The sequence below is a fragment of the Equus przewalskii genome, chromosome 13 (genome assembly GCF_037783145.1).
Source record: "Equus przewalskii isolate Varuska chromosome 13, EquPr2, whole genome shotgun sequence".
Lineage (NCBI taxonomy): Eukaryota > Metazoa > Chordata > Mammalia > Perissodactyla > Equidae > Equus > Equus przewalskii.
The window spans coordinates 89,620,737-89,644,926 of NC_091843.1; the positions used below are offsets into that span (position 1 = coordinate 89,620,737).

At 41.9% G+C, this 24,190-nt stretch overlaps 1 protein-coding gene across 38 annotated transcripts in view; it reads right to left on the reverse strand.

Moving 5' to 3' along the window:
- Window positions 1–4,255: 4,255 nt before the first annotated feature.
- ARHGEF28 (Rho guanine nucleotide exchange factor 28) overlaps window positions 4,256–24,190 on the reverse strand; it is a 273,643-nt gene continuing 253,708 nt past the window's right edge. For 36 of the 38 annotated variants that reach the window (XM_070569821.1, XM_070569819.1, XM_070569810.1 and 33 more), the window contains one exon: window positions 4,256–5,462. In XM_070569821.1, coding sequence (XP_070425922.1) covers window positions 5,302–5,462 — 161 coding nt within the window. In that variant the 3' untranslated portion in view covers window positions 4,256–5,301. Of the gene's footprint in view, window positions 5,463–8,771; window positions 10,983–24,190 lie in introns of those variants that run through there. The other 2 variants (XM_070569815.1, XM_070569831.1) reach the window with 1 other exon arrangement.

Genomic DNA, 24,190 nt, shown 5'->3' on the forward strand with positions numbered 1-24,190 from the left:
TTCATTTAGTTCTCACAACAACTCTGCAGGGCATGGCTATTATTAGGATTCACATGTCACAGATAAGCAAAAAAACAGCGCAGAAGCAAGGCTGCGGGATTCCAGAACTGCAGCGGCTTCCACTCACAGTGCACTCCATGAGCACAGTGCTCTACAGAGCACAGCTCCACTCAGCGTGAGCGGTGCCCCCTGCATCGTGCAACCCTGCGGCTCGGGGCGATTCAGTAAGAAGAGACCAAGTCTGTTGGATTTTTCCACATCTTCTTACTGCCTCTCTCACACTTGGTGGAGGGAGGTCCCCGAATGAGAGGCCGCCAGGAAAGAACATGGTGAACTCGGTGGTAACCACAAGATCATCCTGGAATCTTGCTTCTACACGTCCCATCTACTCCTTATTTAAAATTTTGTTCTTTTCCATTCTCCTCAAAGCCCCAAGTGGTAGATTAAGAGGCCGGGGGTGGGGGGGTGCCGGGGGCAGGGAGGGTGGCATCAGAATCGATAAAGAAAAGAAAGCAGGGCCGTCAAAGACGGCGGCATTGGAAGCCCCTGAGCTCACTTCCTTCCTTGAACACACTCCAGCTGCATGGGGAACCATGCCTGCGGGCAACTCTGGAGCAGCTGCTTCACAGGAACCACCAAGGAGAGGGCCACGTGGAGGCGGGGAAGAGATGGGAGACCGCCCACACTGGGGGGACCTCATAAGCCCAGAGTTTCTCCCTGAGAGCGAAGGGTTCATATCCCACATCAGGCACCCCAACTTTTAAGACCTGCACCTGAGAGATGGTCCTCCGAAATACCTGGTTTTGAAAACCAACAGGGCTTGGTCCCTGCGACCCAGAGGGCTGTGGCATCTGGCTCGCTGCTTGCCTGCCCCAGGACCCCACCTGTGGAAAGCGCCAGACTTTCTAGGAAAGAGAGGCATTTGCTCACCTTAGAGCCTCGCCCAAGGGGCAAGGCCTGTGGGATGCTCTCCTGATGAGGGATGCCTGCTGGCGTTTTGCAGCTGTAGCCCAGGGACACCCCTTGATAAGCTGGCTCTGGAGGCCGGGGGGGCCTTGCATTCCTGGGTCCCATGGGACTGTGACGATAGGAGAGAGAGATCTTGGCAGGCAGCCAGCCCCCGGGCATTGCACAGAGAGAATGAAACACCTCACAGTCACTTGTCCCGGAGCTTCAGCCTGCGGGTAGGCTCCAGGTCAGGCACACGTGTAGGGGCTATGGAGGTGCTCCCAGGGAACAGAAGCTGGGGACACCATCTTTGCGCTCTCCCTCTGCCTCACTCCAGCTCGCTGGTGTCTCCCAGAAAGGAGCTTATACACTCGGCTGGAGGCCCGATTTTTGTGACTGTCACCCAGGGGACACCTCCAGATTGCCTGGCTCTGGTGGCCAGTGGGGCTTACGCTTGCAGTCCCACAGGACTGTATAGTTTGAATACTTTAAAAGCTGCTGCCTGAGGGTCTGGCTTCTAATCAGCCTGAATCGAGGTGCTGACTGAGATCCTCCCCTTTGGGACACTGACAGGTCTTTGCACACCCTCAACAACTGGGAGCCACTAAAAATAAAAGCTGCTGCTTGGACCATTAGGAGAGCTTGAGAGACAACCAAGAGCTAGAGCAGGGTTGAACAATAAGGTCCATCTCCTGCGTGAGGCCACTCCTTCAAGACTGGGAGGGGAGGCTGTTTCACCGAATGCCTAGGAACCCAGACACAGAGTCAAAGCAAAATGAGGAAACAGAGAACAAGAACAAAACAAAGACAAGAGAAAAGCTCAGAAACAACCTTAATGATGAGAGATAAGAAAATAAGGCAGAAGAGCGGAGTGAGTTTTCCCTCTACTTAAAACTTATGCTTAAGTCATAGAAGTCATCCGTTCACCCCACAGGAGCACCCTGAGGCAGCCTTCTGGACCCCTCTGTTCCAATAAGCATCTTCAGGTGGTCCCAGGGTTGTCTTTACTCTTGGTTTCCTGAGGCTTGGGATCAAGTAGGCAGATATCCAACTGGCCATTTGACTAGAACCCAGCACTCTATGGTGGCGGTGGGTGGGGAGGGGCACAGGGGTGGGGCGGCTGTTCCTCCATTGCCTGGCTTTACATGGAAACTGATCAGTTACTGGGTTGCGAGAGAGAAGTGGGGGGAAGCTCCGTGTTTCCTCGCAACCTGCACAAGAGTGCTGGAAGACGCAAAGACGGATGGATGCTCTCCGTGGACTCCTGAATCTTTCCCTGACTTTCAGACTCTCTACTGATTCCTCAAGCCTCGGGCCTGTTCACTTTAGGACAACTCCCTCCATTCCACGTATTGCTGGCCCCCAACAGGCTCTTCCTGGGAGCTCGCAGATCTCCATATCTGTTCACGTGTTTGTCTCCAACAACTTGCAGGCTTGTTCGTCTTTATTTTGTTGCTAACAGATTGTGTGATCTTTAGCAGACAGTCAATAAGTGTTCATTGAATAAATGAGTGGAGGTTCAGAGATGCAAATAAGTTGAAAGCTAACCTTATGAAACCAGTCTTATGACTAGCCATCTCCAGGCATTTGACTTTCCTGTTCCCTGCTTCTGGCTGTGCAGGCACAATCTGCCTAAGGACTGGGACCAAGCTGAGCAATTATTAAAATACTTCTCAATGATCTGATAATTGTTGCTAGCATATTGAGTGATCACTATGCCCCAAGCTCTGTTCTAAGCACATTGCATATATTAATCATTTGATTCTCACGACAATTCTATAAGGTAATCTTCCCCTTTTTATAGATTAGGAAGCTGAGACCTAGAGAGGTGAGTAACATGCCAGGGACACACAGCAAGCGGAAGATCTGGCTCCAGGATCCATCCTCTCAACCTCGATACCTCTCGATGAGAAAGACAGAGATGGTTGAACCTTTATGACCTCAGGTTGATTCTAAATTGAAAGGTGGTCCTAGGTCACAGGAAGGAATACATACTCCTTTTTACTTCTTTATCTGTCATCCCGTGATTTCGTTACGCTCATCTTCTTCACGTTGCATAACTCTACACACACCCCGACACCGCCACCGCCTCTGCAGCAGGGGTTTCTACTCTCTTCCAAATGAACAGGGCTCCAATCGTGAGCGAGGTGGAAAGGGCAGTGCTACTCCAGCAATTATGCAGACCCAATGAAATACAGAGTTGCTTGGACTGTAAACGAGATGGCATGCAAGTTCAGGCAACCTGGAAGGGATAGAGCAAAAACTTTGCTTTTTTTTCCATAACAAATCTTTAAAGGAATGACAGTTTCCTTTAAGCTCTTCAGTTGTGGGAAGAAGTAGATCCTTTGGGGAGAAACATTTTTGATGCTGGGTGATAGAGTGGTCTTCCTTTAAGATTAGTGAATTTCTGTTGGAGCCACAGAGTGACCTCTATTGAGATTTGAGCTCATTAGTGAGGACAAAGTGAAAAGGAAGAACTGATGGAGAAAGCTTTGAAACTTATAGTCAGTTGAAAAGTCATAACATTAAATAAGAAAATTACAGAGAGGAACCTATGAGTTTAGGTATCTCAAAAGATGCAAGAGTTCCCTAGGGTGGCTATAGGAAGACATAGAGTTTGCAGGGCTTGAAAATCAACTGAGCACACACATTTTTAAAGAACTCCGTGGGGATTCTGAACATCTTTACATATTTTCACATATGGATATTTCCATACCCATTGTCAGGAAAAAAGGGAAGATATTTACAGTTACTGGAACAAGGATTTAGACTGAAATATCTCTATGCTTTTTATTCAAGGGATATAGGAACCTGGAATAGATTTTACTGAAGGGAAGGAAGATAAGTTTTTATCTCTAGATGTCTTCAGGAATGGAAAATGCATCTTATCATTTAGGAGTTCAGCTTGAAGGCGAAATGATTGACTAAAATTTTAATGAGGTATATCCATTCTGTAAAGATTAGTCTCTGAATGAGTTAGTATGATTGTGACCCAGATGGCCAGAGGCAGCAAGAGTCAGAAAAAGAGTGCCCCTAAAAAGGCTTTTTTACAACTAAGATCTGACTTGCCTAAGTGAAAACAAAGTAGGTATTCAACTGGCAACTTTAAGTAGGAAAAACAAACAGACGATGGAATCTGGGTGAGTTTTTCTCCTTCTTATCACAGCTCCCTCCTGGTAAGTGTTGTAATTCTCAGTGAACTTAGTACTCCTCCTTTATTTTCACTTTTAATAAGGGGAGATTGCGTTTGTATGTGAAATGTGTGTTTTCCTATGGTCTTACACAATATTAAGACTTGGAAGCAAAATAGTGAGGTAAAAGGTATTTATTGACATCGACCCAAACATGTACAAATATTTCTGAAGAACAAGCTGAAAACATTTCCCGGTGTATTTTCTCACACAGAGACCCATATTACTCCGGAGGCAGGAAGCACACTTGGAAAAGCACATGCAGGAAGCAAGCTTCACTGAGCGTGCAGTTTTGTCCTTAAAGAACAACGGGGAGAGATCCTTCTAGTGAGTGCTGGTTGCTGGTGCTCCCAGGGCTGCCAGGAAAGGGGCTAGGTGAGAGAAGCGAGGGTGCCACTGGAGTGTCACTGTTTACATCAAGACTGACTTGTGCGGCTCTGCCTCCGGGCTCTGTTGAAAGATGCTGCTGAACTGTGGCTTGAAAGCGGACCAGCATCAGGACCAAGAAAGTGTGTCTGCAAAGCAGGTGGCCCAGGTCCTGAGAGTCCAGATTGTGTCCATAGCAGAGTGGCCACCTGGTCAGAACAGGTGCCCAGACAGGCCACGTTGGTTGCATGGTGACTGTGACAGATCACAACCATCAGCGACCCCTTTGACATCCTAAAGAGAAATTAGCACGTAAAAACTAGCCAAGAAAAGGCCTTTCTGGCATCCTCGCCTTTTGGGGCACTGAGGCCACTCTCTGTAATGAGCTGCTGTGATTTTGAGCGTTTGCCCATCATGAACATGACTCTTTCCATCCAAATTGCTTTGTTTACATCTTAAAAGGCATTTCGAAAACCAGATGATTCAGTAGAAAACGCAATACGGAATTTTACTCTAGAGTCATAATAACTTTGAAAATATTTCTCCTTATTCAAGTTAATTTCCCCTCCAGAAATCAGAAGTTAGGTGTGATAAGTTAACGATTGCACAAACAGAGCTGCTTCCAATAATTTAATTATTAGATTCATGCCCCAAAAATGAACTTGCATGAAATATTAAATATTACTCTTAAAGCAATTTGGACACAGACAGTCGCACACACATCAGGAAAGGAAAAAAAAAATTCTCCCCCAAATGCCAGTGTTTTGTTTTGTATGGAAAAATAACGACAATACAATTAGAGGTAAACAATATTTTCTTCGGCTCTGTCTCCAGTTTCCCTGTCTGGTCTGGTCGCGGTCTGTAGACTTAGCTTTGCTTCTATGAACGTCTGCAGCTGAGGGCCATGGGGAGCTGAGTCGTGGAGGGGTGGGAACTCAGTCTGGGAGATGTCCAAATCTGCAAAAGACAGACAGCGCAGGTCACAGGAGAGTCAGCTTGAGACGACAGGGCAGGTTACACTGTGACTCAGTGAGAGCCAAGACTGGGAGATGCAGAACCCATATAGTCAGCCACAGAGAGAAGGGTGGAGGCCGGGGAGAAAGGAACAAAGTGGATATCTAACGATTTCATCAGTGTCATTAATATGTGTTTGGTTGTGTGTACAGATGCCTCCTGTGGCTAAAAATAACCTTTAGAAAATACTCCTAAAGAAGCGTCAAATGAAAACAGACTTGTCACCATTTGTGGGCTGTTGAACCAGCGTTACTGCTGAAATAGGGGTGCCCAGTGATTTTTAAAAATGGGTTCAAGGTCTTAGAAATACAGTATATTCTCTAGCTTTGTGCAATAAACTACATTTGCATCTGTAATAGCATCTTCCCTCAGAATATCTCAAAGTCAACAATTGACCTCAAGACTCAAATAATGTATCTTGGATTTTATTAGTGTGGGCAAGGAGTGGGGAGAAAGGTATTGAAGGATGGAGACCCCCAGCCTCACCATTATGCAAATCTGTTAACACTACACAAACCACTTAGCAAGAGTAGCCAGGTTCCTAGAGAAATTGGTCCGATAGCAAGTGCGCTTGGGTTTGTTTTTTCTGGTTGCCTGGCAACAACAGGGCACAGTCTGTTCTCTTTTTCTGGTAAAATATATATGGTTTAAAGGGAAGGCAAGGGGGGGGGCGGGGTTTGATTTGAAGAACAGAAAGGCTCCTGCTGCAAACCATTTTCTCTGCACTTGTTTCATTGCTGCCCTCCCAGAGGCTCAGTTCTGTGGCAAAATTACAAACCACCAGCTTTGGTCTTCAGAGCAAAAAGCAGACCCTGCGTGGAAGCCCAGGTGGGGAAGACGCACAGCCCCGAGGCCCACCTGCTCTCCCTTGAGTCAGTTACAAGAGGTCATTGTAATCTTTGCCACATTTTACTCAAGGCCTCTATTATTTAGATGGATACACATAGCTGCTGGTATTCTAATGACAAAAATGCTTGCGACTTCTGCCCTCCTGACAGGGACCTTTGGTTATTAGAGAAGGCAGGAAGCAAGCCCTGGCAGGAACGAAGAGCAAACATCCTCACAGGCTCCACCTTCAGGATGAGGCACCCTTTGACACCTCCTCCCATCACTTCTTCCAATAGGAGGCCGGGCCAATGGGAGAGGGGCAGCCAGGGCCCGGGAAGTAGACGCAGGTCACCCAGAGGAGCTGACCTGTGCCTCTGAAGCTGAGGAGCAACCCTGGGGGAGGGGAGGGGGGAGGGGGGCAGGAGGTGAGGCTGCCCCTCCACAGCTCTGTGCAAAGGGTTAGGCCATCCCTGACTCTAGATGCCAATGAGGCGCAATGACAAAAATCCATTTACATTGGGATGACTTGATTCTACTGACCCAGAGTCCAAATCCTGTACCTCAGATTCTGAGAACTCAATAACCTCTGAAGACATAAGAGGAGAAGGTGCCTCTATCACCACCATGCATGCAGTGCCTTCTCTGGGCACGGGAGCTGTTCCAGATCTTTTACAGTCACCATCCCTTTAAGCCTCAAAATGTCGTAACCCATAGTTTGCAGATTGGGGAACTGAGACTCCGGCTGGTTCAATTCCTTGCCCATGATGGTACAGCTAGGAAGTGATCCAGAGGACGGTGGCCACTTGCTCGCCTGCTCAAGATGCTCACAATTGCCATTTCTCATTGGGCTGGAAAAGGTTTGACCATCTTGCTGAATTAAGAGGCCCTGGATGTTTAATACCTACCTTCCCTGAGTACCACATTTCTTTGAAGAGTCACTTACCAAAAAAAGAAAGACATGCCAAGCCCCTCTAAACTGACACAGCAATTTTTATAAAATTAGGAACCTCCCTCATTTAATCAGGTAAGCACAAAAACCCCCAGGCAGTGGTTTTACTATCAACACAACACAAATGCACTAGAATGCTCTCCATCCCATCTCACCACATCGGGAGACAAAGCACGCCTGTCCGCGGTCACAACACGCTTCACGCTTTCAACTCCTTTTCTCAGCCATTGAATGAATAAAGCCATTTCACCTCTAAAAGCAAATATTCCAGGTTAAACTACTGATGTTTAATATTACACAACCTAAAAAAAGCCACACCCCCAAACACCTATCCTGCAGATTCTGGCCGACTGGAGAACAGTTCGCCTGAGCCCCTACAGGGCTGCCTTCCAGCCGACAGACGGTCCAGCCAGGGCACAAGAAATACTACATGGAGGATGGATGCGTAACCATCCATCCAATGAGGCGGTTGGGAGGTGATTGCTGACAAATGTGACAATGCCAGGCACAATGGAAGCCCTTAATCCATCTAAGTTTCCTTCCTCTGGGGTGTGGAACATGTAGCTAAGAATCCAAAATACTGGTGAGTGTAGGTATCTGGGAAGTCCCCCTAATGGTTTCAAGACAAGACTTGTTCAAAAAGAGCCCAAGAAATGTATATCAGAAAGATTTTTTTTAAAGGTTGGCACCTGAGGTAACATCTGTTGCCAATCTTATTTTCCTTCTTCTCCTTCTCCCCAAGGCCCCCCAGTATGTAGTTGTATATTCTAGTTGTAGGTCCTACTGGTTGTGCTATGTGGGAGGCCACATCAGTGTGGCCTGACAAGCGGTGCCACATCCGCACCCAGGATCCAAACCAGCAAAACCCTGGGCTGCCGAAGTGGAGCGCACGAACTTAACCACTCAGCCACGGGGCCAGCCCCTGAAAGAATTATTTTCTCTTAAGTTCAATCGTAGGCTCTAGTTCAGGAAGATAGAGAACCAAGAATGAATGGGAAACTGGGAGGGATTTTAATGTATGTGTGTGTAACAGCGTATAGAAGTTTAATCAGAACTTTTTAAAATAAGAGTAAAAATACAGGAGAAAAACATCTCTAGGTGAGAGCTTGCTGGACCCTAAAGGGAATGGCCCAGGTCGTAATCCCAGATGTATGAATGGAGGTGGTGGTGGCTGTGTGTCACCTGGAGGGGAACTCAATTTCCTTCTCTGTGTTCCTTCTTGGTTTCCACCTGAACTATTTAGGCAAGGTCAGACAGTCTGTCTTTGAAATTAGAAACTGTTCCATGATTTCTGATTTTATTACTCTATTTCAACCCTGAAAGAGCTCCCACAGAGCAACTGTGTATTTCTCAAGGTCAGCCACCTTTTTCCACACCTTTTACCCTCGAGAGCATGATCATCATATTGAACCCTAAACTGAAAAAACATTTGTTAAAATAAAACCTCAGTGATTCAGAAAGCAGAATTCTTGGGGTGTAAAATTAATCATCCAGTTTTATTTGCCATCAAAATGCCTGTAAATTGCTGGACAGAAAAATAGAATACCTCATTTTTTCAATAAGCAAAGAAATATTAATACAATCACAATTCACTCAAGTAAAAACCAAATGCTCCTATAATGAAACAAAACTTCAAACTATAAAGAACCATTCAATCTGTATCTCAATGCAACTTTCCCTCTTAGTTGACATGAAAGAAATAACTTGATCCTCACCATACCTCTGGAAACTAAACAAAGTGAGCATCATTAACCCTGAAATGAGTACAAACAAGCTGAAACACATAAAAGCCCAAAAGTTCTGGCTGCACCAAGTGGAGTCGTGGAATCTTGGTGCAGGGTTTTTTCTATTTAACTGAACTTTTATTCATACCCTAAAACTGCATCCCTCACTAGAAGTTTCTAGACACACCATGGGGTCTAAGTCAGTCACCTGATGAAGTTTTAAATCGCAGATGCTACCCCCTTGCCCCTGTGGATTTGGGGCAGAAAATACCCGTGCTGCCAGGGGACACTCGCTCACCACGTACAACATGCAGAGACGGTTCCCTAAATCTCCCGATTTTCAGCCCTTAGTTGCAACCTCTTGGTTGCCATTTGCATTTATCATTTTCACACTTTTCTCTGCTTATCTGCTGTTGGAATTTCAAACAATCAGGGAAGAGAATCTGGCGTCTGGGACGACAACTACAGAAATCAGCTCCCGGAGAGCTGACTCGAGCAGGGAGTAAAATCAGCCCTCTCCCCATCATTCTTCTTCTTTTGAGCCAACTGGATAATTGGTTATTTTCAAGATCAGACTACAAAAGTGCAAAATGCAACCCTGTGTCATATTAAAAATGAATAAAATACCTCCTAAACTGAGAAGTGAATGAAATCTTTTAAACCAAAAGGTAAAAAGTAACCTTCGGCAAGTCATTTCCCCTCTCTGGGTTTCAGTTGATGAAGGATTGAACTGAAATCATCATTTGGGCCCTTTAAACTTTTGATACTGCATGAAAATTTTTACACCTGTGTTTTGGCTCAGTGATTCACCAAATAATATTCTAAAGGTGCAACAAATGACAGCATCTTTCAATTGCTTTGTACTCAAGAAATGCAAATTTATTACCTTAAGTTGCATTTAAAATAGCGTTTTTAGGGTGATTTCCAGACATCTGTCCCACTCCTCTACCCTCAATCTTCCCAACCAAACATCTTTGAGCTGCGCCCACATGCAGTCCTCAAAGGAGAGTATTCGGAGACTTACCAATGAGTGGAAGATAATGCCTAGGGTCAAAATCTGAACTTGACCTCCCCTTCTATAAACAGCAAACTTAAGAGTGACCTGTCATAAAGAACAGGTTTGTGACAAGACAGAAAATGTTGTCTATCATTTAAAAATATTTCATTAATGTAGTCTGTGCCTTTTTCTGGATTTTCTGAATAGAAAAGCATTTTAAATCATGATACTTTTAAAACAAAAGCTTTATTTAAATTTTTTTAAAAGCACCAGTGTAACTTTCATCAAAAACATCCACCTTTGAGGTCTGGATTTAGCTCAACGGTGTCCCAGTGGCCAGACACCAGCAGCCCCGTACTACGAAAACCGTGTTGAGTCTACTGTTGGGATCATTGCTGACCCTTGTTCAGCCTTCTCTGTGGCTCATCCCATTCCGCTCTCCCAAGAACACTCGCAAAACAGAGCTTCATGTCTTCTGGGCCTTGGCTCCCATTCTTACCTCAGGGAAGTGCTCTGACTTGTACTTTTTATCACTAGATCCCTTGTGCATGTTCCTAAAACCAAAATTCACTAGAACAACTCTTCCTCGAACACATTTTGTCATTAACGTTCCAAGTCTACAAAATAAGTTTATCCCCCATTTAATGATCGATTCATGCTTACACTGTGAAACATTTCAAAAATTGTTTCCTGATGGCATTACTGGCAATCACTATTTTTTTCTGAGGAGCATTAATGCACAGCATTTGCCTTCTAATGGAAAACACTTATTGTGCAGAGCTCAAGGTATCTTCAGAGCAAAGGAAAATTGGTCTCTGTCCCTAATTTTGCTCAACTTCATTTTCCATAGCGAACCGCAAACAGGATGTGAGCCGCTGGTATGAAAACCAACTTGGAGCTGATATCTGAAGCCAACGATCTCAATTGATGCTATGATTCCCTTCACTCGTGTACCAGTACTGCACCTGAAACAAAGCAAAAGAAGTGTGCTCTGGGAGGGGGGTGTGCACACGTGTGGAACACATGTGCATGTGTAGATTTGCAAGGTAAGAAAGCAAACAATTTTTTTTTAAGTTGTGACTGTTAGAGTTGGACTTTATTTTCTTATCGGTAATTAACATATTTGGAACAATCTATGTTGGCTATATAGGTAACACTGACAAGAAACGCAGCAATTGAATGAATTGATACCGGGAAGATACGATTATATTAACACAAGACATGGAAGGGTGCATCAATTCTCTGTTGTCTGAACTTTGATTTGCTCTCACCCTCTCCTTTCTCCCCAGAAGGGAGCCAGGGTTAAGGAGTCACAACCTCTAGCCACAGCAAGCCCCACGCGAGGATGGCGCAAGTGCTTCCACCTTCCCCTCTTCCTTGAGATGCATTTCAAAGTGTTTCTCTAAACAATACTAATAAGTATTAGTCACAAAAGAATACAGTGGTCAAGTAATTTGATTAAACTCTGGATGAATCAGGTTTCTTTATGGACAGACACCACAGAACTTCAACGAGCTCACCTATGTTATAAATCTCTGAGGGAAAGACAAGGTGCAGAGCTCCCCAAACTCAGGGAGACTTTCCTCACAGCGGACTCAGCAGCACTGTGCTTCATGTAACATACTTTGGGGAAGAGGTCACTAGACAATGATAAATCTATTCTAGACTAAGAAAGACAATAAATGGCCAAGATGCCAGAATAAATCATGGGTGGGAAGCTGGAAATAGGTGAAGTTTTCCAAATTCAGAAACTCTTAACCCTGTACATAGTGTCAAGAGTGGACTCAGGCAATAATCAATGGCTGCAAAATCATTGGGAGAAGAGCTGTGGGGAACTTTGTATTGGGTGGATCAATCTTAATATCATAAAAAGAGAAGCAGACATGGTAAGCCTCGTGATGAGATGCAATAGAAAATATGTAATATAGGAAAATATCCAACGCTGTCTATGAAAATTTTTTCATGCCAAAAAATAAAGCCTGTATCTAGTCAAACGTCAAACATCTATTAAACTACCAGTTTACAGGAAATATAGGAGCAGAACAATATGTTAAATGACATCATAGGGACGCAATCAGCAAAATCCAGAATAGAGAAAATTTCGGAGAAAATTTTTGTAGGAAAAAAATGTCTTTTCAACAAACAAACCACCCAGTCTTTTCAACAAGTTGTAAGATTTGTTTTTTTAAAAAAAGAAAGACAAGGGAACTTTACATTAAAAGAGACTGGAGAGCTATACAAATCAAATGCAATGTATGAAATTATTCAGATCCCAATTCAAACAAACCAAAGAAAAATGCTGAGACAATCAGAGAAATTAAAGTATTGACAGTATGGTTTTAAGTAAAAATTATTAATTTTTTAGGTGTAATAATATTATGGTGACGTAAAAAAAAAGTCCGTATCTTTTAGAGAACGATATTGAAGTATTTTTAGATGAAATGATAGGATGTCCTGGACTTATTTATTTAAGATAACCTAATGTGAGAGGAGAGAGAAAAGGGCATTGATGGACTGAGATTGGTTGTATGTTGGTAATCGTTAAAGCTGGGAGTTCCTTAAGTGATTCTCTCTACTTTGGTGTGTTTGAAATGTTCAAGGATACTTTTTTTTTTTTTTTTTTTTTTGCTGAGGAAGATTGGCCCTGAGCTAACATCCATGCCCATCTTCCTCTACTTTATATGTGGGATGCCCACCACAGCATGGCTTGGTAAGCAGTGTGTAGGTTGGCAGCCGGGATCCAAACTAGCGAACCCCAGGCCACTGAAGTGGAGCGCATGAACTTAACCGCTATGCCACTGGGCCAACCCCTGTGACACCTTTTTTTAAAGGCCATAGGCTTCCATATATTTGGACTATAAAGGGTTCTTATTCCAACAGCATAGTATATCAGATATAGAGATATCTGATATAAACAGAATACCATGGCAATAAATTAGAGGGCTCTTCCAGATGCCAAGCGTGTTCAGATCAATTTTAATGCAACTGTACAACAAGTCATTGGCATGTGCCATGTATGGGTTTATATCTATTTAGAAAGATACACAGTTTGTCTGAGACTATTCCATAAAACAGATGAGGTTCATCTGAGTTTACAGCTACCCACAAAAAATGATGCAGATCCAGGGATGGTCTTTGCTCTTGCCTAGAAAATCTAACATCTCCTAAGGGAAATAAGATTCAAAAAAGATCTCATTTTATAGCCCGGGTGTATCTGTCCATGGCAATGAATTGGTAATTTTCTCTTAGAATTTGGATTCCTATTCTCTTCCCTTTTGAGTTTACTTAAAACTAAAAAGTAAAACTTAAGAAATAGGAAATAAAAATAGTGCATCTAGTCCAACAATATCAAGGTAAGTTTCAGGTCATATTAACAGAGGATGTCAATATATACTATCAAATGAATGAATGGATTCATGAACACCCGATTCAAAAATTCTCTCTACTCTAATTAGAGTCACGGGAATCATCAATTTGGTATTCTTATGTTTACAAAGTACCTTAAAATTTCATTTAGTCTAATCCTTGTCTTCTCAGCAGAATCAGACTGAAAATGTAGTCAGGACAGAATTACATTATAGGGCTCCTCTCTTTAAGACACTAACATTATTTGACCTTGAGTCAAACATCCAATTCGATCCTCACGGCAACCTACAATGGCAGGTACATGATGGAGTATGAGAGAGAGAGTCAAATACACAGAGACAAACCTGATCCCAAACAGAACACAACCCAGGAACACAGGAGGCCGAAGAAAACTTCCAGACACCATAGTTAATACCTTCAAAGAGATTTCTAAAAGACATTTCAGCCACAAAACAAGATTCCATAAAATAGGAACTATAAGAGAACAAGGAAAATAGCTTAGAAATTAAAAATACGCTAGCTGAATTTTAAAAAATCAGTGCAATAGTAGGAAGTCAAGGACAAGAAAATCTCCCTGAAAGAACAGAAACAAAGCAATGGAAATAGAAGAGAAAAAACAGAAAAATCAGAGGCTCCAAGAGGTCTGACTTATAACCAGAAATGGTTCCAGTAGCATAAAATGGAAGAGAAGCAATTTTTTTTTAAAGAAAAACAAAATTTCCCAGAATCGAAGGAAATATGTCTCTAGACTAAAAGAGCTTAATGAATAACCAGTAAAAATGATTTAAACAAAAGACCAGACGCTGAGGCATATTATAAAGTTCATCTAAGATGGGATAAAAAGATAATTCTAAAGGCTTCCAAAAAGCCAGAACAGGCCACAAACAAAGGATTAGGAATCAGAATGGCATCAGACTTCTCAACAGCAACCCTGGGAAGTAGAGGAATCGAATCCTTCAAAATTCTGAAAGAAAGTCTTTTGATCTAGAATTCAGAGCCCAGATATATTATAAAAACCAAGTGTAAAAGTAGCAAAAATAAATAAATGAAATGAAAAAGACATCTCAACTAATTTGGAAAAAGTTTGCTTTCATTACCCCTTTTCTTCAGAAACGTTGGAGATGTGCTCTACTAAAATAAAGGAAAATGCCACAAAGGAGAAAGAACAGGATCGAGGACGTAGGATCCGAGACAGGGGAGCCATGAAGGAGGCCCAGTTGACAGCTCCATTGCAGGTTGGGAGAGCAACACGGCTTACTGGAACAGCAGGACAGAGGATCCCGGGAGGGAAATTTCCAGGAAGGAAATGAAGCTGATAGACATTGGATGTGTTGGGTGTGTGTAAAATAACACCGATCCGTTACTGAGAGAGGTATGGGAGCTTTGCAAGGAAACATAGTGGGAGGTAGGTTGAAAAGTAAGCAAATGAAAAAATAAGGCAGACAGCTAACGTCTCAGTAGAACAGGATAGTCACTAACAACGTGATTTTAAGTAGCTCCTACACATACAGTTGCACTTTCTCCCCCTTGAAAGAGGTCAGTCTCATAAATGTCCTTTTCCAACCTCAAAGTGTCCACATATAACCGTAAATATGACTTCTCTGAAACACACTTCTCAAAGTACAAAATGTCTTGAGCTCCCATTCAAAAAGAATTGAGGTGTCTACATAATTAAGAGGGACACTCCTGAAATTCCAAATTCTGCTTTTAGAAAAGAACCTTTACGAATAGGCAACTCACAGAAGAGGAAACCTAAAAAGCTAATAAATACAAAAAAGTACAGTCTCCCTGGTAATTAGGAAAGTACAAATTGAAAGAATGAGTTACCGCTTCATACCCATGACTTTGGCAAAAATATAGAAGCTGAGCAATACTAAGCGCTGGGGGATGTGCAGCTGTAGCGTATTTCTGCTGAGTCACATTTTACAACCTCAGAGAGAAATCGGTGATACTTAGCAAAACCTGAGACATCCCCACCACTTCTAGGTGTTAAAATTTAAACTCTCATTCCTGTGCACAAGGAGACATGCATAAAAGGATGTTTACTGAGAACCATTTGTAATAGGAAAAAAATCAAAAACATCCTAATTGCTCATTAGTAGGGTAATGAATACGCTGGTGTTTATTCAGAATAGTATACAGCAGTTTAAAATTAACTATTTGTGCTACATGTATAAACATGCACATTGAGTGAAAAAAACAAGCTGCAAAAAGACATACCCACATATATACTTGGGCAGCAGGCTATTTAAGTGTTAAAAACAGATTATGGATACGTAAATATGTAGCGATAGCATAAAAACATACTGTGGAAATGATATACACCAATTATAAGATATTAGATAAGTCTAAATAGGAAAAAAGATAAGAGGGGTGGGGACTTCATGTTTAGCATTTCTTTAAAAAAAAGGCAAAAGATATCTGAAGTAAATATGGCAAAATGTTAACATTTGTTAAATGCACGCCTGATACGTATTTTCTATACTGTTCTGTAAGTTGGAAATTTTTCATAATTAAAACATTTATATTTAAAAGTGCACTAAAATATACAGCAACCAAGTGTGATGTGTGGCCTGTATTTGGATCCCGAGTCAAAAAAAGGAAGTGGAAAAAGTACACACACGACATTTACGAAAACAATTGGAAATTTAAATATTGACTATATGTTGATATCGTGGAATTTTTGTTAACTTTTTCCTTGGTGTGATAATAGTTTAAAAAAGAGAGCCTTATCTTTTAGAGATATACGCTGAAATGTTGTAGATCAATAAATGTTTACACAAGATTTTTAGATATGGCTTTAAAATAATACAGGGTGTGTGGGGGTGGGAGGCCAGACGAAACAGAGGTGGCCACAAGTTCCTAAATTTTTGAAGTTGGGTAATGGGACGTGAGTAGTTCTTATAATCCACTGTTTACTTTTGTACATGATTGAAATTGTCCATAATACATTCAGGTAGACAAAAAAATACGTCAAGTTGAATTTTTAAATCAAAAATTAAGATATTCTAATCTTGGAGTCTCTGTTAAGAAGCAGGGACAACTTTTGAAGAAGGCCCTGTATTCAGGGACTTGCTGGTCTCTAGCTGCAAGGACAGGGCAGTATTTTCATGGCATTGAATTCCTTTGAAAAAGGATGTGGAGACCAGGGATTTCTAAGGACCGTGCCAATAAGGCCGACTGTCTGGAAACTGCCTGCTGCACAGCCCTACCCACATTGAAGGAGTTATGCCTGTCATTTTGCTGAGAAGCACTGAATTCACTTCTCCACCAGGTGAATAATGCAGGAAATTAACCCAGGAATTTTAACGCTGCATTTACTCCTTCCTTGTTCAGCAGAGGGAAAAGCAGCTATTAAAATTCTTAAGCATACAAGATCCAGTGTTTTTCTTTAAACTAGGAGAAGGCAAGCAATTAGATCAAACACACCCAAGCTAATTAGTTCTACCTACTTCTTAATAATTATGCTATTACCAGACTTAAAAAAAAAAAATTGGCGTCCAATTCTTTAAAGGTTTACAAATGAGTGTATTTTTCTCTTGATCAACTACAAAATTATGAGATGTCAATCAAAGAACTTACATGCCTTTTCTGTTCTGAGAAATTTTGGATGTCTGGTTTTCAGAGCATCATAAATTTCTTTCCTTTTGAAAATGAGAAACATTATTTTCATAATTCTTATTTGTTTGAAGTAACATTTGCCAAGAAACCAAACTCAGAAATACCTTTTCCAGCTGCAGCCTGGGGTTTATGTTGCTCAAAAATGACTATAATTTTTAACATACAACATAATACATAGAAAATATGTTTTGTTCAATGCAGATTTTGCCCCCTTGGCATTCTTTTCACATTTATGTTTGTTAGAGTAAAAATTACTGTACTATACTTCTGAAAGTTAAACAAATATTTTTAGAGATTGTACAATTAGAGAAGTCGGCAAGAAGAGACGGCCTCATGCAGAGGTATTCCAGGGGGAGTTTGCCATTCCTGCAAAGGGGAGAAAATGCTAGATGTTGTAAGGAAGGAGAGTTGTCAAATTGGGCTGAGATAGGAGTTTGCGCAGGTGAATGAAGCAGGGGGGATTGTGCTGGAAGAGTAGGTTGTGGTGGGTCTTGAATGCGAGTGTTGGGAGTTCTAACTTTAGGCATAAGCTTGGCAGCCTGCGGTGATCAGGACCTCTCTAGGATCCTGTATCAATCTCCATACTTGGCTTCACCATACATATTGCCACCCTGAAACAAGAGAGGCAGTTCCCGGAGCAGGGTGAGAAGGGAGCTGTCTTCCTGTTTTTACGTCTGCCTGGCATGAGCCCACATTTAGCCAAATAAGCTTCTGTCCCTTTGAGGGACAAAGCATTCATATTTTGTCAGTTAGTAGAGGGCGAGTCAGGATGACAACCGGTTTGAGCTTCTTATCCATCATTCGCCCATAAGCACGAGTACCAAGTGTGCGCCCATCCCTGGGCCAGACACAAGGGAAACCAAGCTGGACAAGATCCCCTCCCAGCACCCAGGAAGTTTATAGTCTACACAATCACTTTAAAAACTGTTTCAATTTCCTAAAAGTTAAATAGGACCTATTCTAGGAGCAATTCTATTCCTAGGTATTTATCCAAGAGAAATGAAGTCATAATTCACAGAAAGCCTGTACAAAAATGTTCACAGCAGCTTTATTCATGACAGCCAAAAACTAGAAATAAGCCAGGTGTCCATCAACAAAAGAACGGATAAGTACCTGGTACATTCATCAATGCAAGACTACTCAGTAATAAAAGGGAAAAACGATGGATTCATGCAAGACTATGGATGCCTCTCAAAAATAATATGCTGAGTGAAAAAAGACCAACACAAAAAGGTGTGTGGTGTCTGACTCCATTCCATTCTAGAATAAGCAAAATTCGCCTGTGGTCATGGAAAGCAGATGAGTAGTTGCATTTGGCAGGGGGATTGGCTGCAAAGGGGTATAAGGGAGCTTTCTGGAGTGATGGAAATAGTCTGTGCCTTGGTATTCTTTCCATAAAACTGATTGAATAACAGAGTTAATATCTGAGCACTTCACTGTACATAAATTATATCTCAATAAATAAAGGAAACTATATAAAGCATCTTAGAGGCTAAAGGGAAAACAAATGACAAATATGGTGAAAAGTAATAAAAGGGTCCACAGGACACTATAGGATCACACAGGAGAGGCTCTTAGCTGAGACTGAGAGGCTCTGGCTAGGCTGTCTGGAAGAAAGTGACCCTGGAGCTAAGTCTAGAAAGATGGGTAAGAGTTGACCAGTTGGGAATAAAGGGTGGAGGAGAAGACATTCCCCACAGAGGAAATAGATGTGCAAAGGGGTGGGGGGCAGGGGGCCTGGCCTCTTGCACAACTGAGAGAACCTCACAGGGCTGGACAACAGGGTGAGAAAAAACAGAGCAGGATGAGAGATTAGAGGTGGCCAGATCAGGCCTCCAGGCCCAAGCACATTCCTCCTGCACTTCATCAGGGATGACTGACTTTTCAGCACATGGCGCATTTGACTAATCCCAATAAAGCTGACCCACAAAGGCCCTAAGAGGACTGGACACGAACCCTTATCCACAGGCCCAAATGCTGACCCGGGGGCTAAACAAAGTTCTATCTTAAATTCATCACGTTGGATTTGGTTTTCAAAAGACAATCAGTGTGGTGCAATGTGTCATTTGGATTTCAACTGTTCCCGAGGGGGAAAATGTAGTCGAAGGGTGTGCCACAGGCAATGAATTTATTCCAACATCCACTTACATCAGTGTTTTTTCCATTGTATTTCAAGGAATGGTAGCCGGCAAGATGCGGGGCTGGAGAGGAGGAGGTTGTGGTTAAGTAGGTTTGGGAAGCGCCCCTTCTGGAGATTCACAGTACGTGTGAGCACAATAAGTTCTGTAGTCCTGAAACCAGCATTTCCCAATACAGTCATGTGCCACACGAGGCCGTTTCTGTCAACAACAGACCGCATGTACAAGGGTGGGCCCACAAGATTCGTCCATACAGCCTAGGTGTGTAGCAGGCTACACCATCTAGGTTCGTATATGTACATGCTATGATGTTCACACAATGACGAAATCACCTAACAACGTATTTCTCAGTACCTGTCCCCATCATTAAGTGGCGCATGACTCTATTATCTGATCATGGGAACTTTGTATCACGTAACACCTAATAACAGCCAGCAGAATTGTGGAACATTCCCTGAGAAGTGCCTTCTTAGATGATTCCCCAATGAGACATAAGTCTCTCAGATCACCAGAGCAGCCATCTTGCAAGCAGTGGCTCAAGAGAGGAAATGCCCACTTCTGTGATTTACCCCTTTCTTTATACAGGGTGTGGCATAACAGCGGTCGTAACTCTGTCTACCAAGTTCTTCCACAGCTCCACGCATTTTGTGTTTTGTCTTATATAATCCTCCTATGACCTATGGAGTGCACGCTAGCAGAAGTCCAATTCTACAGACGAGGAAACTGAGACACACCAAGTGTAAACACTTGCTTAAAATTTCACAGGTAGATGACAGTGCTGGATATGACCCAGGCGCCATTTCCAAGCCTTCTATCTTAACCACTATGCCGTCAGCCTGCTCTATTGTTCAATATTAACCAAGTGCATTCCTTACGCATTCACTTGTTCGTCTGTTCATTTGTTCATTCATTCAAATCCCTCACTTTAAAGTGAAGCACTAATAAATTCACGTAAAGTTCATCATGTGAACATAAAGGATGTTTCTAGTCCATTTCTGCTGAAACTTGGTTTAGGAGGCGGGAGAAGGTGGATTCTTTATCTGCCCACCTTTGAATGACAGGGAACTATCACGTCACCTACTCTCCTCGTGGGAACTCTTCTGGTCTTGGTCATTCTGGCCAAAAAATGACACTGCCAAGCAGGTTTCAACCCTAGTGGTTTTTCTGGGTCAGGGGTGGTCATTCAATCAACCTCTTCGTGAAACACATTTTCTGAACCATACACATTCTCAAGTTTGCCAAAGGTCTCTCTAAAAAACCTGAAAATCATCATCTCTAGAAAAACTGCAAATCATCACTAATAACCATCAGCAGAAGTATTATAAATTTATAGAACTACTATATATTTATAGAAGTACTATAAGTTTGTAGAAGTCCTATAAATTTGTTTGAGAAAATAAATATTTTACCTTTAAGCCTACCTTGATTTATAAAAATAAGAATTTAATTGTGTCCATATGTGAGTGGGTGGGTATAAATCCGAATATCTTTAGCAGTAGGCAAGAGACTGAATCTGACAAACATACCTACCATATCTATACATCAATATATCTATGTCTCTTATCTGATAAATATAAAGAGAAAATACTTTAATTTACTGGTAGCAGCATTTGCAAAAATCCTTCCGTATTCTTACCAGGAGCAATGGTAACTTCTTCGAGTAGAATCATTTGAATGTAAGTTTTCCAAGTACTTTCTTTGCTCTCAGGCTCACGCAGTTCAGATTCAGGCTTCTTCCCCATATTCACTGAGGCCTCTCAGAGCAGAGACAGCTCATAAAACATGAGTTTAGTATCTAATGTTTCAGAATGCTGTACCTCAGGCTGCTTGTTCAGCATAAAATAACTAAAAATTTTCCTAAAAATCCATGTAGGTAGTTGAGTGGAGGACCCTAAAGGAAAACTAAACAGCCCCCCCCAACTCTTGTGATATTGCTGCATTCTCCTTTCCAGGAGAATGTGGTTCCAGTCCATGGTCCCCGGGGAGACATCAGTGTGCAACTGCACTTTCTCACACTGGAACCCCAAAGCAAAATACAGCCTCATTACTACATGCCAACTAACAGACCATCACATTTTGGCTAAAATGTTCATTATGCCTCTTTCTCCCATCTGTGTGCCAAGGAGAAGTAGTTTGCATGTGCAAAACTTTATGAGTGTATTTCAGAGCTCATGCTGTACAGAAGCACCAAGCATCTAAAAATACAGGATGAGCTCTACTCGTGTATAATCTATCATGCCAACCTGGATAAATTAACAAGTAATCAAAAATAGCACAACTCTGGTGGGAATAAATTCATCAAAAGTCAGTTTAACCTACTCATTACAAGTAACACAACTTTGAAAACCTTCAGTTTCTTAAAAGAGGGTTCAATTTAATCAGATGGAATATACATTAAGCTTCCACATTCTTGTTATGAGAACATCCCCAAAACAGAACCATATGGAAGCAAGTAAAGACAACACAATATACATACATCCAAGAGTTTAGGCTTATATAATTTTTAGAATATTTAATAGCTCCATATTTACTATGTTAAAATAAGAAAAAAAAAATCCGCCACAGCCAAACAGTTAACTGCATCTGAAATGACAAGAATACAAGCCTAAGATCCTGAACACACAGATTCCAGAAGCTTTTGGCAAAGCCAAGTATGTGAAGTCTCTTTGATTTCTAATATCACACCATCCCATCTTCTGCCATCTGACTCCAGCAAATGTCAGTGTACTCCCAGGATGGAAACTTGCCTTTTTCTGAGTCATTCCTACAAAGACTTCCAAAAATATGGTCTACTGCAGTTGAGCATGACTATCCCAAATTCACGGAAAAAACCCAAAACCATGGCCTTCTTTCAGTAATCCATAAGAATCAAGAATGACCAGCATCTAAACCGAATGAGGCTAACACAGACTCCTATACTGACAGCCCAGTAAAGGGCCAAACAGTCTTTGAGAAATGGGAACTTCAAACTCAGAATCTACAAGAAAGTGCTAAGGCTTCCGAGGACACCTTGGACAACAGATCATTAAAATCACCTCCTCATCTGGGGTTTTGCATGAAGAGGTCTTTGAGAGCACGATTCCAGTTTTTGGTTCTGTTGGATTTCTGAGACTCAGAGTGCGATGCCCTTCTTGCAGGGTTACAACATTCTGTATGATTGATTGCAAATCACTGCATAGGGTGCTAGCATCACGGGTAGGAAGCAGGTCATTAAATAAAATTAAAACTTGGCCAATGTTCTTCTTGTAAATGTTTCTTAGACCATCATTCCTTACAAAATGGCCTCAATTCACCGGAGAAGCAGAGTCTCCTGGATTTCTGGAAGATGGTCCAAATATTCTCTATTTAATCCAAACATCCAGCATGTCATGTTTTAGAAAGAAAAAGCTGTAGTGTAATGAAATTTGCACAAAGAGAGCTATGGAAAAGAGTCACCATGAAAAGAATTAAATTTTGCACAGTCTCACTGTGAAATTGTTCAGCAAAGGGTTCAGAGTCCTATCCTGCATAACTGGAACCTTTCTATGACCGCATTTTTCCTTAGGTAGATGTTCAAACCAAGCATTAACATTTCGAATTAAATTGAATTAATATCTCACCCAGAAAGAGAATGGATACCCCGGCCCCTTATTCAAGGAAAGTCAACAGCCATTTATCACGGCAAATTAACATCTCCACAGATCAAAACTCAGGCCCAGGCTTATTTATTATCTGAGCAGAAGTCTGAGCAGAACAACCAGACAAGCCTTCTCCCCCTGGGCAGCTGTGTCTGTGAATTGACCAGCAGAGAACGCATAGGTGCCTCAGTCAGTCAGTCAGTCAGTCTGGGGTAAAAAAGCAAAAGGATATATTTCTTAAGATGCCCCCACACTTAATTTTAAGATTGGTATGATAAATATGTGATCTTTCAAGCAATATTTTAAGTAGACAAGTAGAAGTAGAAGGCCGTGCCAGGAAAACTGGTTCACGTTCTAGGAGTGAATTTAACTAAACAAATACTAATCATTTTCCCTGGGGAGACACACTGGACTGTTAAATAGGATTTAGCAGAAGAAAAAGGGTTTGAGAAAGTGTTTCATTGATGTTGAGCTCGCTACCCATGTTTAATTCACTGGTGTTCGAGCTACTTTATGGTTAAAAGAGAAATACTCCAGTGAACAGATAGGTTGATTGTTACTGATAAAACAATTAAATGCTAAGTTGTTTATGTGCCATCTTCCTAAAATTATAGTGATCGATTCATTTCTACTTGTTTAGAATAAATTACAGCTTTTTCTGGAGAACACATTGTAACTTTTTCTGTTTTCACTTGCTATCCGTGGACATATGGGGCTGTACGTACAATGTTCTACACGGAACGGGAACTCATAGAAAGATGACGTCTAGAGATGTACAAAGAGTACCCCTGTCAAACTGATGACTAGGACTGTATATTAGTAAACAAATTTATTTCAATATTAATGAGGAAGAAAAGTTGGTAATTGTCAAAGTCTGCTACTTAGAATCCAGCAAGGTATGAAGGGCAAACCACCTGGGAGTTACCCTGACATTTTAAGAGGGCCATCAAACACTCGCTCGTCTTACAAAAGTTTTGAAACTCACTCAATCCAGTTGGCCAGGCTGAGGCACGTGTCCAGCCTGTGTCCCCCAACCACCACCCCTCCTCATAGCTTGGCCGTCTCTTCTCGACCTCTTTCAAAGCCTCAGTAAAGAGTCAAGCCATGGGGCTCAAGCTCATATTTTCTTTCACTTCTGCTAAAGAGTGTGGACCTTGACTCTTGACTCATGTCATCAATAACTATCAAATATTCATTGTATGCCAATCACTGAGTTTGGTGCTTGTGATAGAGCAATTAACAAAGGAGACACACATAGCTCTCCACTCCCATGAAGCTTATTCTACAGTGGGGCAGACGGACGTGACAAATTATTACACACATAATTAATTCAAGTTATGATAAGTGCTCATGAGAAGCATGTCCTGTGATTCTGAACCTTGATTTTTATCAGCTTATCCAGGACTAACAAGGAAAAATTGATTCAGGATA